Genomic DNA, 17,509 nt, shown 5'->3' on the forward strand with positions numbered 1-17,509 from the left:
CACAATAAGTTGGGTGAATTTTGGCCCATTCCTCCTGACAGAGCTGGTGTAACTGAGTCAGGTTTGTAGGCCTCTTGCTCGCACACGCTTTTTCAGTTCTGCCCACAAATTTTCTATAGGATTGAGGTCAAGGTTTTGTGATGGCCACTCCAATACCTTGACTTTGTTGTCCTTAAGCCATTTTGCCACAACTTTGGAAGTATGCTTGGGGTCATTGTCCATTTGGAAGACCCATTTGTGACCAAGCTTTAACTTCCTGACTGATGTCTCGAGATGTTGCTTCAATATATCCACAATTTTCCTGCCTCATGATGCCATCTATTTTGTGAAGTGCACCAGTCCCTCCTGCAGCAAAGCACCCCCACAACATGATGCTGCCACCGTCGTGCTTCACAGTTGGGATGGTATGATGGCTGTGTGGATCCATGGTGTTTAGACTTGCATACTATTGATTGAACGTATTATCTTCAGGCGTTTGGAAATTGCTCCCAAGGATGAAGCAGACTTGTGGAGGTCTACAATTTTTTTTTCTGAGATTTTGGCTGATTCCTTTTCATTTTCCCATGATGTCAAGCAAAGAGGCACTGAGTTTGAAGGTAGGCCTTGAAATACATCCAAATTATGTCAATTAGTCTATCAGATGCTTCTAAAGCCATGACATAATTTTCTGGAATTTTCCAAGCTGTTTAAAGGCACAGTCAACTTAGTGTATGTAAACTTCTGACCCACTGGAATTGTGATACAGTGAATTATAAGTGAAATAATCTGTCTGTAATCAATTGTTTCAAAAATGACTTGTGTCATGCACAAAGTAGATGTCCTAACCGACTTGCCAAAACTATATAGTTTGTTAACAAGAAATTTGTGGAGAGGTTCAAAAACACGTTTTAATGACTCCAACCTAAGTGTATGTACACTTCCGACTTCAACTGTATGTGATTGACGATTAAAAATTAAATTCTGATGATGCCATGATTAAGAAAAATCATGAATAAATCATGAATCAGAATGAGTGAGAAAGTTACAGAAGCCACAACAGAACATGCTAACCTCTCACCATTACCAATAACAGAGGCTACAACAAAACATGCTAACCTCTCACCATTACCAATAACAGAGGCTACAACAGAACATGCTAACCTCTCACCATTACCAATAACAGAGGATACAACAAAACATGCTAACCTCTCACCATTACCAATAACAGAGGCTACAACAAAACATGCTAACCTCTCACCATTACCAATAACAGAGGGGGTTTGATCTTTGTGCCTCCGTTTCTCATTTATCATCATTCACGATTCATTCATGGTTATTCATAATCATGGTAGCATCCACATGAATGTAGAAGTCACTGACAATAAAAGTGAAGTGACGCCAAAATGACAAGAGACATTATTTACTATTCAGTATCTATTAGGAAAAACATCATCCAAAACACAACCAAGACCAACTGCAAATGAATTCAACAAGTTAGTAGAATCACAAGCCTCACTGCAGGTGTCAGGAATCCCGCTTCCTGAGTCTGTTTCTGCCTGAGCTGACTGTTTTTTGTTTGGTGTCTAAGGTTTCGTTCAGAAACCTGTCTGGTTGCCAGGCAACGAAGTTAGGCGGGAGATCTAGTGATATTATTACCCTGTCTGGTTGCCAGGCAACGAAGTTAGGCGGGAGATCTAGTGATTACCCTACACCTGCATCTCATCAACCTTCTGCACACCTGGTCCTGATCATCACCTCTTCATAAGCCCTGAGCTGACATCCATTCCCTGCTGGATCGTTAGCAATGAACAGCCTCATGTTTCCTGAGCTAGTCTTGTTGTTTTGTTCTTGTTACTGGTTACTCCCCCCCCGTTTACTCTGTCTACAGTCATCCTCCCGGAACATTCAACTCCCTTGCCTGGCCGTCGGTGGATACAGTGACGTCATTGAATCCACCCATCTACTCTCATCAACTCACCTCCGCTGCCGCTCCGTCTCCTGGATCACTCAAATTACACATCAAGACCACCAATAAATACTCACCTTCATTTTACTCACCTTGTCCTGGTCTGCTTCTGGGTTCTGTCTTAGAGAAACGTGACAGCAGGCATGGAATATGGGACAACATGCTAAACTTATGACTATTTTAATACACTATAAGTAATATGTCCGAATAATTACGACTTTTTCAAATGGGAGAACTACATGCATAAAGTACTTTCATATCTGATAATACTGACCTCAGAGTCTTCAGTTTACAGTGGGGATTCCCCAGTCCAGCAGAGAGCAGCTTCACGCCTGAATGCTTCAGGTCATTGTTACTTAGGTCCAGATCTCTCAGGTGTGAGGGGTTTGAACTGAGAACTGAGGCCAACACTTTACAGGATGTGTCTGTGAGTTTACAGCCAGTGAGTCTGCAAACACAGAAGAAATACAATGACAGACAGGTTGTATTAAAATGATACGCTTAGCTTTCTCTGTTTACGCTGTTACCCATTTACAAATAATGTGTTGGGTTTGACCTCAGAGCTGAGACCAGAGAAGCACAGCCTTCCTCTGTGACTCCACAGCCTGACAAAGAGATCATGACTTCAAACACATTGTTAATTTAGTGTAGAAGGACAATGGCAGATGCATTTGGTTAATTCTCCCAAACAACATATAGATTCTTCTTCTGTCTCCTAGAGTTGTATGGTCATATTGTTATACTAATGTGAAAATCAATGCGTTTATTCAATGTTTTCAATATAATATTAAACACATATTATAATGCATATTTTTCTTTAACCTGAATATTTCTTCCTGATGATTAGTTTTTATATGTCATTTTATGTACTCACAGAAATGCACTGGAGGCTTTGAACACTGGCAGCAGCCTCAGAAGACCTTCCTCTGATCTGGAGTATTTCTTCAGGTCAAACACATCCAGCTCCTTTTCTGAAGTCAGCAACACAAAGACCAGAGCTGACCACTGTGCAGGTGACAGGTTGGGTTCTGAGAGACTTCCTGATCTCAGGAAGCTTTGGATCTCCTCCACTAGAGAATGGTCATTCAGTTCATTCAGACAGTGGAACAGATTGATGCTCCTCTCTGGAGAGGGATTCTCCCTGATCTTCTCCTTGATGTACTTGACTGTTTTTTCATGGGTCTTTGAGCTGCTTCTTGTCTTTGTCAGTAGATCTCGTAAGTGCTTCTGATTGGACTCCAGTGAGAGGCCCAGAAGGAAGCGGAGGAACAGGTCCAGGTTTCCCATCTCACTGTGTAAGGCTTTATCCACAGCACTCTTGTAGAAAGAAACTTTAGGCTTGTCTCTGAACATCACAGAAAGGTTCCTGGACGTTGATTGCGGTTCGGCCATTAGATTCTCATTGTTGTTGATGAATGAGAGGAACACATATACAGCAGCCAGAAACTCCTGAATGCTCAGATGCACGAAGCAGTACACCTTGTCTTGGTACAGAACACATTCCTCTTTAAAGAGCTGTGTGCACAATCCTGAGTACACTGAGGCTTCATTGACATCAATGCCAGCCTCTTTCAGGTCTTCTTCATAGAAAATCAGATTGCCATTCACAAGCTGTTGAAAAGCCAGTTTTCCCAGTGACAGAATGCTCTCTTTATTCCAGTGGGGACCTGTCTCTTCTTTCCCAAGATACTTTTCATTCTTCTGTTTGGTATAAAACTCCACAAGGTGTGTGTACATCTCAGTCAGAGTCTTGGGCATCTCTTCTCTCTTATGTTTCAGCATGTGTTCAAGGACTGTTGCAGAAATCCAACAGAAGACTGGAATGTGGCACATGATGTGGAGGCTCCTTGATGTCTTTATGTGTGAGATGATTCTGTTGGCCAGGTCCTCATCACTGAATCTCTTCCTGAAGTACTCCTCCTTCTGTGGGTCATTGAACCCTCGTACCTCTGTCACCTGGTCAACACACCCTGAAGGGATCTTATTGGCTGCTGCAGGTCGGGTAGTTATCCAGAGGAGAGCAGAGGGAAGCAGGTTTCCATTGATGAGATTTGTCAGCAGAACATCCACTGAGGTTGACTCTGTGACGTCCCAACAGATCTTGTTCTTCTGGAAGTCTAGGGGCAGTCGGCACTCATCCAGACCATCAAAGATGAACAGAACTTTGTACTTGCCGTAGTTGGAGATTCTTGATTGTTTGGTTTCCATTGAGAAGTGATTGAGAAGTTCAATCAAAGTGTTTTTGTCCCCTTTCATCAAATTCAGCTCCCGGAAAGGGAATGAAAACACAAATTGGACATCCTGATTTGCTTTTCCTTCAGCCCAGTCCAGAATGAACTTCTGCACAGAGACTGTTTTTCCAATGCCAGCGACTCCCTTTGTCAGCACAGTTCTGATAAGTTTGTCTTGTCCAGTTAAGGGTTTGAAGATGTCGTTACATTTGATTGCAGTCTCTGGTCTTGCTTGTTTCCTGGTTGTTGTCTCAATCTGTCTCAGCTCATGTTCATTATTGACCTCTCCTGTTCCACCCTCTGTGATGTAGAGCTCTGTGTAGATCTTATTGAGAAGTGTTGGGTTTCCTTGTTTAGCGATCCCCTCAAATACACATTGAAACTTCTTCTCTAGATTAGATTTGAGTTCACGTTGGCAAATCACAGCAAGCTCATCTGAATGAAGAAATAGCACAGAGGATATTAATATTATGTCTGTTTTAATGCCTACAGTATTGTAGGACTGTTATAACATTTAAATCATAATCATTTATTCTCTTAACTGTCTATATAAATGTGTAAATGTTTTCATAATCCATTACAGACTGGTGTGACTGATTATATTATTATTGGTATTATTGATGGTATTATTAATGTTGTCTCTCTCTCTCTCTCTAAATTAATCAACACAACACATCCCTGCTGCTACTTGATGAGGTCACTAGGTGTTGTGTTAAGGCTGCTACAATATCATTGAGTTACACAGCTACTTTAGCTGTACTTTAGCCACAGCTTTTAAACGTTATAAAACAGCATTCATCATGAGGCAGACAGATCTTACATTTCTCCAGTGTGTCAGCAAGCTCCTTCTGGTTCATTTTCCTCAGGACGTGCAGTGTGATCTTCAGAGCCCCCTCTCTGGCACTGCTCTCCTGCTTCTCATCTTCAGCATCCACCACTTCCTTATCCTGCTTCTGACTCTCATAGCCTTCTGGGAGTTCTGGACTAAGAATCCTCTTGAACATCTTCAGCTCGTTCTTCACAAATGTCGTCATTTTCTCTTCAAGCAACTGAAATAAATCAAGTAAATAAGTTTAGCAAGAGAGGAAATGCTTTCTCATTAACACATTAATGAATAATTGACAGATCAACTTTACTTGAAGTAAACAAAAACAAATGTACATAACAGGATCACATACACTGAATATAGAGTCCAGGTCTGTTTGATGCCTCTGGGAAGACTGACCACTGAGAATCTCTGACTCTGATCTCTCCTGTTGGTTTCTGTGGACAAAACATGAGATTACATCTCCTCATCCAGGGAGTACACACACACACACACACACACACACACACACACACACACACACACACACACACACACACACACACACACACACACACACACACACACACACACACTGTTTTAGGACTATGAAAATGGACTAAAGGATTAGCCTATGGATTATGAAAACAACCAAAATAAATGGTAAAATGGGAGAGGAGAAATGACTAGAGACAGTGTTGTTTAACTCACTGACCATGACCCATGAGTTCTTCTTACCTTTGTTCAGTAGAAAAGTCTCCCTCTCTAAACTGTATAGGTAGATACATAGACTTGTCACTCTTCATGGACACACAGCTGGGTACAGGGGAGGCCGGTCTCTCCTGCTTGATTGGTCTTCAACACAACAGAGACAAACATTACATCTCTCATCTACTCTGATCTCAGATGGGGAAACAAGTGTTTCATTCCAAAATGCTATATATCCATTTTCAGAAATGTTGGGAAATGTAATTTGATTATTTAAAGAAATTATTAAACCACTGCAAGGCTTTATAAAGGCTTCTAACGTTTGTAATTTCCACTTCAAAATGTCAGACTTGATTTGATGAAAAAAATGGATCAACCACTACAAAAAATGTCCCTTAATTTACAATCCACACGAACAAACACATTTGCTGCTGTTTTCCTGCTGTGAGAAACTGGGTCAAATTAAGAGATGGCATCTGTAAGTGCATTCATCTAAAGATATCTAGGTGAGACAACCACATATCACAGTCAAATATACAGTATACCAACATTCCATTCCTGTTAAACAATGGATATACAGCATTTAGCAACAAAACACATTTTCACACACACATCTAAAATCTAGAACAGTTATATAGAATGTACCCATAAGAAATACCTTCTGATTAACAAACGTTTTAGAATATACATTCTTAAACAAAATAGTCAGCTCACCTCTTAGCTTTGGTATCATGTCCCCCAGAGACACTCATTTTAGAGGCAGTACCCCCCTCCTCTCTCTCCCCAGAGAGACTCATTTTAGAGGCAGGGCCCCCCTCCTCTCTCTCCCCAGAGAGTCTCATTTTAGAGGCAGGACCCCCCTCCTCTCTCTCCCCAGAGAGACTCATTTTAGAGGCAGGACCCCCCTCCTCTCTCTCCCCAGAGAGACTCATTTTAGAGGCAGGACCCCCCTCCTCTCTCTCCCCAGAGAGACTCATTTTAGAGACAGGACCCCTAAACAGAGATCCAACATGTTGGTTGTGGTTAACACAGTGACAACTAAACAGAGATCCAGCATGTTGGTTGTGATTAACACAGTGACAACTAAACAGAGATCCAACATGTTGGTTGTGGTTAACACAGTGACAACTAAACAGAGATCCAGCATGTTGGTTGTGGTTAACACAGTGACAACTAAACAGAGATCCAGCATGTTGGTTGTGGTTAACACAGTGACAACTAAACAGAGATCCAGCATGTTGGTTGTGATTAACACAGTGACAACTAAACAGAGATCCAGCATGTTGGTTGTGGTTAACACAGTGACAACTAAACAGAGATCCAGCATGTTGGTTGTGATTAACACAGTGACAACTAAACAGAGATCCAGCATGTTGGTTGTGGTTAACACAGTGACAACTAAACAGAGATCCAACATGTTGGTTGTGGTTAACACAGTAACAACTAAACAGAGATCCAGCATGTTGGTTGTGGTTAACACAGTGACAACTAAACAGAGATCCAACATGTTGGTTGTGGTCAACACAGTGACAACTAAACAGAGATCCAGCATGTTGGTTGTGGTTAACACAGTGACAACTAAACAGAGATCCAGCATGTTGGTTGTGGTTAACACAGTAACAACTAAACAGAGATCCAGCATGTTGGTTGTGGTTAACACAGTAACAACTAAACAGAGATCCAGCATGTTGGTTAACACAGTAACAACTAAACAGAGATCCAGCATGTTGGTTGTGGTTAACACAGTAACAACTAAACAGAGATCCAGCATGTTGGTTGTGGTTAACACAGTGACAACTAAACAGAGATCCAGCATGTTGGTTGTGGTTAACACAGTGACAACTAAACAGAGATCCAGCATGTTGGTTGTGGTTAACACAGTGACCCCTAAACAGAGATCCAGCATGTTGGTTGTGATTAACACAGTGACAACTAAACAGAGATCCAGCATGTTGGTTGTGGTTAACACAGTGACAACTAAACAGAGATCCAGCATGTTGGTTGTGATTAACACAGTGACAACTAAACAGAGATCCAGCATGTTGGTTGTGGTTAACACAGTGACAACTAAACAGAGATCCAGCATGTTGGTTGTGGTTAACACAGTGACCCCTAAACAGAGATCCAGCATGTTGGTTGTGGTTAACACAGTGACAACTAAACAGAGATCCAGCATGTTGGTTGTGGTTAACACAGTGACAACTAAACAGAGATCCAGCATGTTGGTTGTGGTTAACACAGTGACAACTAATTATTGAATGTAAATTGTTCTCATTTATTCATTATCTCTTAGAAATAAAACATTTCCTAACAGACACATCCAAACAGTCAGGTGATTTAATGCATCACATGAACATGTAATCATGACTGATATTTGCCACCTCATCTCCATGTTTAGTGTCAATAATAATAATAATAATAATAATAATAATAATAATAATAACAATAATAATAATAATACTAATAATAGTAATAATAATAATAACAATAATAATAATAATAATAACAATAATAATAATAATAACAATAATAATAATAATAATAACAATAATAATAATAATAATAACAATAATAATAATAATAATAATAACAATAATAACAATAATAACAATAATAATAACAATAATAATAATAATAACAATAATAATAATAATAATAACAATAATAATAATAATAATAATAACAATAATAACAATAATAACAATAATAATAACAATAATAACAATAATAACAATAATAATAACAATAATAATAATAATAATAATAACAATAATAACAATAATAACAATAATAATAACAATAATAACAATAATAATAATAACAATAATAATAATAATAATAACAATAATAATAATAATAATAACAATAATAATAATAATAATAACAATAATAATAATAATAATAATAATAATAATAATAACAATAATAATAATAATAATAATAATAATAATAATAACAATAATAATAATAATAATAATAATAATAATAATAATAATAATAATAATAATAACAATAATATAATGTGTCACTCTTCGTTAAGGCAGGGGTTCCCAGATGTGCTTGGTGACCCACCAACGGAGGTGTTTTTGAGTTGGGTTGAACGGTGAAAACCAAACCATCTGACATGGATAATCCTGTGTTCTGATGCTGTAACATGATAACAACATCAGTGGGGGCCTAATTGTCTAGCTTTTATTCAGCTGATTGAAAATTATCAAAGATTATATGCTATAATTGAAAAAGTCCATTATCTTTTCTACATACTTTCTATTTGGTTTTAGTTGTTTAATAAGTTAATACTGAAAACATTTTGTTTTTGGCAATGTCATCCCTCGACCCACCTGTACCCCTGCCGTGATCCACAAGTGGTCCTGACAGAGTTCACATAGGCTACCAGTAGCAGGACTCATCACCTTCAAGTCAGTTTCATTCTAAATAACTGAGCATGTAGCAATATTATCTAAACATTTCCTACAGAGACCATCAGGTCATCATCAATATAAAGGATATTATCTAAACATTTCCTACAGAGACCATCAGGTCATCATCAATATAAAGGATATTATCTAAACATTTCCTACAGAGACCATCAGGTCATCATCAATATAAAGGATATTATCTAAACATTTCCTACAGAGACCATCAGGTCATCATCAATATAAAGGATATTATCTAAACATTTCCTACAGAGACCATCAGGTCATCATCAATATAAAGGATATTATCTAAACATTTCCTACAGAGACCATCAGGTCATCATCAATATAAAGGATATTATCTAAACATTTCCTACAGAGACCATCAGGTCATCATCAATATAAAGGATATTATCTAAACATTTCCTACAGAGACCATCAGGTCATCATCAATATAAAGGATATTATCTAAACATTTCCTACAGAGACCATCAGGTCATCATCAATATAAAGGATATTATCTAAACATTACCTACAGAGACCATCAGGTCATCATCAATATAAAGGATATTATCTAAACATTTCCTACAGAGACCATCAGGTCATCATCAATATAAAGGATATTATCTAAACATTTCCTACAGAGACCATCAGGTCATCATCAATATAAAGGATATTATCTAAACATTTCCTACAGAGACCATCAGGTCATCATCAATATAAAGGATATTATCTAAACATTTCCTACAGAGACCATCAGGTCATCATCAATATAAAGGATATTATCTAAACATTTCCTACAGAGACCATCAGGTCATCATCAATATAAAGGATATTTAAAAACATTTCCTACAGAGACCATCAGGTCATCATCAATATAAAGGATATTATCTAAACATTTCCTACAGAGACCATCAGGTCATCATCAATATAAAGGATATTATCTAAACATTTCCTACAGAGACCATCAGGTCATCATCAATATAAAGGATATTATCTAAACATTACCTACAGAGACCATCAGGTCATCATCAATATAAAGGATATTATCTAAACATTACCTACAGAGACCATCAGGTCATCATCAATATAAAGGATATTATCTAAACATTTCCTACAGAGACCATCAGGTCATCATCAATATAAAGGATATTATCTAAACATTTCCTACAGAGACCATCAGGTCATCATCAATATAAAGGATATTATCTAAACATTTCCTACAGAGACCATCAGGTCATCATCAATATAAAGGATATTATCTAAACATTTCCTACAGAGACCATCAGGTCATCATCAATATAAAGGATATTATCTAAACATTTCCTACAGAGACCATCAGGTCATCATCAATATAAAGGATATTATCTAAACATTACCTACAGAGACCATCAGGTCATCATCAATATAAAGGATATTATCTAAACATTTCCTACAGAGACCATCAGGTCATCATCAATATAAAGGATATTATCTAAACATTACCTACAGAGACCATCAGGTCATCATCAATATAAAGGATATTATCTAAACATTTCCTACATAGACCATCAGGTCATCATCAATATAAAGGATATTATCTAAACATTTCCTACAGAGACCATCAGGTCATCATCAATATAAAGGATATTATCTAAACATTTCCTACAGAGACCATCAGGTCATCATCAATATAAAGGATATTATCTAAACATTACCTACAGAGACCATCAGGTCATCATCAATATAAAGGATATTATCTAAACATTTCCTACAGAGACCATCAGGTCATCATCAATATAAAGGATATTATCTAAACATTTCCTACAGAGACCATCAGGTCATCATCAATATAAAGGATATTATCTAAACATTTCCTACAGAGACCATCAGGTCATCATCAATATAAAGGATATTATCTAAACATTTCCTACAGAGACCATCAGGTCATCATCAATATAAAGGATATTATCTAAACATTTCCTACAGAGACCATCAGGTCATCATCAATATAAAGGATATTTAAAAACATTTCCTACAGAGACCATCAGGTCATCATCAATATAAAGGATATTATCTAAACATTTCCTACAGAGACCATCAGGTCATCATCAATATAAAGGATATTATCTAAACATTTCCTACAGAGACCATCAGGTCATCATCAATATAAAGGATATTATCTAAACATTACCTACAGAGACCATCAGGTCATCATCAATATAAAGGATATTATCTAAACATTACCTACAGAGACCATCAGGTCATCATCAATATAAAGGATATTATCTAAACATTTCCTACAGAGACCATCAGGTCATCATCAATATAAAGGATATTATCTAAACATTTCCTACAGAGACCATCAGGTCATCATCAATATAAAGGATATTATCTAAACATTTCCTACAGAGACCATCAGGTCATCATCAATATAAAGGATATTATCTAAACATTTCCTACAGAGACCATCAGGTCATCATCAATATAAAGGATATTATCTAAACATTTCCTACAGAGACCATCAGGTCATCATCAATATAAAGGATATTATCTAAACATTACCTACAGAGAACATCAGGTCATCATCAATATAAAGGATATTATCTAAACATTTCCTACAGAGACCATCAGGTCATCATCAATATAAAGGATATTATCTAAACATTACCTACAGAGACCATCAGGTCATCATCAATATAAAGGATATTATCTAAACATTTCCTACAGAGACCATCAGGTCATCATCAATATAAAGGATATTATCTAAACATTTCCTACAGAGACCATCAGGTCATCATCAATATAAAGGATATTATCTAAACATTACCTACAGAGACCATCAGGTCATCATCAATATAAAGGATATTATCTAAACATTTCCTACAGAGACCATCAGGTCATCATCAATATAAAGGATATTATCTAAACATTTCCTACAGAGACCATCAGGTCATCATCAATATAAAGGATATTATCTAAACATTTCCTACAGAGACCATCAGGTCATCATCAATATAAAGGATATTATCTAAACATTTCCTACAGAGACCATCAGGTCATCATCAATATAAAGGATATTATCTAAACATTACCTACAGAGACCATCAGGTCATCATCAATATAAAGGATATTATCTAAACATTTCCTACAGAGACCATCAGGTCATCATCAATATAAAGGATATTATCTAAACATTTCCTACAGAGACCATCAGGTCATCATCAATATAAAGGATATTATCTAAACATTTCCTACAGAGACCATCAGGTCATCATCAATATAAAGGATATTATCTAAACATTTCCTACAGAGACCATCAGGTCATCATCAATATAAAGGATATTATCTAAACATTTCCTACAGAGACCATCAGGTCATCATCAATATAAAGGATATTATCTAAACATTTCCTACAGAGACCATCAGGTCATCATCAATATAAAGGATATTATCTAAACATTTCCTACAGAGACCATCAGGTCATCATCAATATAAAGGATATTATCTAAACATTTCCTACAGAGACCATCAGGTCATCATCAATATAAAGGATATTATCTAAACATTTCCTACAGAGACCATCAGGTCATCATCAATATAAAGGATATTATCTAAACATTTCCTACAGAGACCATCAGGTCATCATCAATATAAAGGATATTATCTAAACATTTCCTACAGAGACCATCAGGTCATCAGCAATATAAAGGATATTATCTAAACATTTCCTACAGAGACCATCAGGTCATCAGCAATATAAAGGATCATATCTCAAGCCTACTCTCTCTATTGAATGTTTATATAAAGGATATTTAAAAACATAATAATTAGCCTAGACTTACCAGAGTCTGTCTGTCTTTCCTTCAAATCAACACAACACAGGAAATCAAATATTTTCTGATGCTCTTGCAGAGGAAGTAGTCTATATTACAAACTTCAAAATCCTTTTTATATTCATCTCAAATACACTACAAGTTTTAAATTCCCTACATGTCAGGAAAGTTCTCATGCAAAAGGTTATACAGTTCAGATCCTGTACAGAGTTTGTCTTTGGTTTCGGGAAGGCTGAAAGATAACATTGAAATCCCCCCAAGTATTGCAAACAGGATGTTAACTTAGTCACAAGGTTGGGCTAACTACAGTAGTGTTGCAAAATCCTTTACACCCCACTCATCCCCATCAGTCTTAAGAACAAAACATGTGGTTTAATGTAGATACATTTAGATACAACAGAAACAACATGTGGTATTCTCAACTTCTCTTTTAACAGAACAGAGACATTTCAGAGGAAAGAATGGTGGGAAGTGTTATAGGAGGACGGGTTCATTTTTATGGCTGAAATGGAATAAATAAATGAATTCCATTTATTCCATTCCAGTCTTTACACTGAGCCTGTCCTCATATTGCTCCTCCAACAGCCTCCTCTGGTTTGTATGTGAAAGTATGCAGGTATTCATGTTGTTGTGGAGGGAAATTATATTTAAACAAAATACTTTTAAAAGGTATAATGCAGCCGTAAAAATAAAATAAAATCAGACAGTAGAATCAGACCTGCTCCCTGACTTTTAACACTAGAATCAGTCCTATATGATAATATCAGTTTTTACCTTTATTTAACTAGGCAAATCAGTTGAGAAAAAATTCTTATTTTCAATGACGGCCTACGAACAGTGGGTTAACTGCCTTGTTCAGGGGCAGAACGACAGATTTTTACCTTCTCAGCTCAGGGATTCGATCCAGCAACCTTTCAAGTACTGGCTCAACACTCTAACCACTAGACTACCTGCCACCTCTACACTCTAACCACTAGGCTACCTGCCGCCCCTCCACTCTAACCACTAGGCTACCTGCCGTCCCTCCACTCTAACCACTAGGCTACCTGCCGCCTCCACACTCTAACCACTAGGCTACCTGCCGCCTCTCCACTCTAACCACTAGGCTACCTGCCGCCTCTACACTCTAACCACTAGGCTTCCTGCCGTCCCTCCACTCTAACCACTAGGCTACCTGCCGCCCCTCCACTCTAACCACTAGGCTACCTGCCGCCTCTCCACTCTAACCACTAGGCTACCTGCCGCCTCTACACTCTAACCACTAGGCTTCCTGCCGCCCCTCCACTCTAACCACTAGGCTACCTGCCGCCTCTACACTCTAACCACTAGGCTACCTGCCTCCCCTCCACTCTAACCACTAGGCTACCTGCCACCCCTCCACTCTAACCACTAGGCTACCTGCCGCCCCTCCACTCTAACCACTAGGCTACCTGCCGCCCCTCCACTCTAACCACTAGGCTACCTGCCACCCCTCCACTCTAACCACTAGGCTCCCTGCCCCCCCTCCACTCTAACCACTAGGCTACCTGCCTCCCCTCCACTCTAACCACTAGGCTACCTGCCCCCCCTCCACTCTAACCACTAGGCTACCTGCCGCCCCTCCACTCTAACCACTAGGCTCCCTGCCCCCCCTCCACTCTAACCACTAGGCTACCTGCCCCCCCTCCACTCTAACCACTAGGCTACCTGCCGCCTCTACACTCTAACCACTAGGCTACCTGCCGCCTCTACACTCTAACCACTAGGCTACCTGCCGCCCCTCCACTCTAACCACTAGGTTACCTGTCGTCCCCAAATGAGGCCTAACTGAATGATAAGAAGGATGAAGGGGTTGATGTAATGTAGAAAGACAATAGTGTAATGATGAGTTTGTGTTATGCCTATTTATCAGCAGCAAATCATTTGACCACACCCCCTTGTGGGTTAATAATATTGTCTTTTATGTTTTACTTTCCACAAATAAACTGTTGTGGGTCTGTTTTATTGACTGTAACTCTAACACTAATCACATGTATTGTAAGGAAATGAACACATGCTATGAGTTACAGTAGGCCTTTAGAGTGATGTAAAACATGTCCTGGACTCTGTCCAAGTTGATGAGCGGGAAACAAACAATAGCAGTCAACCTTCACAGCCGGCCCATCGACACTACTCCTAAACTATACCACAACTAATTTCACACATGATAAGAGTTATCCTGATCAGCTGGCCCATCGACACTACTCCTAAACTGTACCAAAACTAATTTCACACATGATAAGAGTTATCCTGATCAGCTGGCCCATCGACACTACTCCTAAACTATACCAAAACTAATTTCACACATGATAAGAGTTATCCTGATCAGCTGGCCCATCGACACTACTCCTAAACTGTACCAAAACTAATTTCACACATGATAAGAGTTATCCTGATCAGCTGGCCCATCGACACTACTCCTAAACTGTACCAAAACTAATTTCACACATGATAAGAGTTATCCTGATCAGCTGGCCCATCGACACTACTCCTAAACTGTACCAAAATTAATTTCACACATGATAAGAGTTATCCTGATCAGCTGGCCCATCGATACTACTCCTAAACTATACCAAAACTAATTTCACACATGATAAGAGTTATCCTGATCAGCTGGCCCATCGACACTACTCCTAAACTGTACCAAAACTAATTTCACACATGATAAGAGTTATCCTGATCAGCTGGCCCATCGACACTACTCCTAAACTGTACCAAAACTAATTTTACACATGATAAGAGTTATCCTGATCAGCTGGCCCATCGACACTACTCCTAAACTGTACCAAAACTAATTTTACACATGATAAGAGTTATCCTGATCAGCTGGCCCATCGACACTACTCCTAAACTGTACCAAAACTAATTTCACACATGATAAGAGTTATCCTGATCAGCCGGCCCATCGACACTACTCCTAAACTGTACCACAACTAATTTCACACATGATAAGAGTTATCCTGATCAGCTGGCCCATCGACACTACTCCTAAACTGTACCAAAACTAATTTCACACATGATAAGAGTTATCCTGATCAGCTGACCCATCGACACTACTCCTAAACTATACCAAAACTAATTTCACACATGATAAGAGTTATCCTGATCAGCTGGCCCGTCGACACTACTCCTAAACTATACCAAAACTAATTTCACACATGAAAATAGTTAGCCTGTAGACAAGGTTACGTTTACAATAATCTGATGAGTGACAATATTAGGCCTATCAGTTGTCATATTGAACATGAAGAGATGTGAGCATCTTGTAATTGACAGATGCAGTGAAAGGAGCATCTCTTTATCAAATCCTCCTTCAGAGTCACATGCAGGTAAAACATTGTGATTTCTATATAGTACTGTATCTGAAAGAGCAGATTCTGCAGGTAAAACATTGTGATTTCTATATAATACTGTATCTGAAAGAGCAGATTCTGCAGGTTAAACATTGTGTTTCTATATAGTACTGTATCTGAAAGAGCAGATTCTGCAGGTAAAACATTGTGATTTCTATATAGTACTGTATCTGAAAGAGCAGATTCTGCAGGTAAAACATTGTGATTTCTATATAGTACTGTATCTGAAAGAGCAGATTCTGCAGGTTAAACATTGTGATTTCTATATAGTACTGTATCTGAAAGAGCAGATTCTGCAGGTTAAACATTGTGTTTCTATATAGTACTGTATCTGAAAGAGCAGATTCTGCAGGTAAAACATTGTGATTTCTATATAGTACTGTATCTGAAAGAGCAGATTCTGCAGGTTAAACATTGTGATTTCTATATAGTACTGTATCTGAAAGAGCAGATTCTGCAGGTTAAACATTGTGATTTCTATATAGTACTGTATCTGAAAGAGCAGATTCTGCAGTTTCCTTGACACTTACCTTTATCAAATAACTCTAGACATTCAAGAGGTGCAGCTTTATTTCCAAAGTTCAATTTTTCTTCAACAATATCCGTGTTGTCCATGTTTTAATCACATGACCACTCCAGCAGCAGCATTGATCTGGCGACTACGCAAAAACTATTAACATAATCAAATTAAAATCTGCTATTCTGTCGTCAATGGATGAACGGCCAATAGAAACCAGATAGAAACTGATCGTGGTGCATGTGACCTCAGTTCTGGTTAGCCGCAGATGTAGAAACCAACTTGCTCAAGGTCTTTCCATGTCTCGGGAAAGATGAAACCAGGCCAGCGGGTGACTGTCTGAGACTGTCTGAGACTGTGGTTTTGAGTCACGTGGAGCCTTACATGGGCAAATGCAGAAATGTGACCATGGACAGCTTCTACACATCAATTTCCCTCAGACAAGTTGATTGCGAAGAAGACTAGCCTGCTATGAACAGTGAACACACAAAGAAGACTAGCCTGCTATCAGACACCAACCAGTATCCCTTTATGATCTAGCCAGGTCATTACAGTATATACAGTATCTCTACCATATACAGACACCAACTAGTATCCCCTTTATGATCTAGCCAGGTCATTACAGTATATACAGTATCTCTACCATATACAGACACCAACTAGTATCCCCTTTATGATCTAGCCAGGTCATTACAGTATAT

At 38.3% G+C, this 17,509-nt stretch overlaps 1 protein-coding gene across 1 annotated transcript; it reads right to left on the reverse strand.

The window, feature by feature from the left end:
• Positions 1–1,665: 1,665 nt before the first annotated feature.
• Positions 1,666–6,422, reverse strand: LOC145867186 (NLR family CARD domain-containing protein 3-like). Its single transcript, XM_082971237.1, has 3 exons — positions 6,404–6,422; positions 2,820–4,611; positions 1,666–2,393 (listed from the first exon to the last, which is right to left on the reverse strand). Exons 1-3 carry the CDS (start codon positions 6,420–6,422, stop codon positions 2,168–2,170), a joined length of 2,037 nt encoding a protein of 678 aa, XP_082827363.1. The 3' UTR covers positions 1,666–2,167.
• Positions 6,423–17,509: the final 11,087 nt, after the last annotated feature.

Source organism: Salmo salar, unplaced genomic scaffold, assembly GCF_965601325.2.
Source record: "Salmo salar unplaced genomic scaffold, fSalSal1 ptg000221l, whole genome shotgun sequence".
Lineage (NCBI taxonomy): Eukaryota > Metazoa > Chordata > Actinopteri > Salmoniformes > Salmonidae > Salmo > Salmo salar.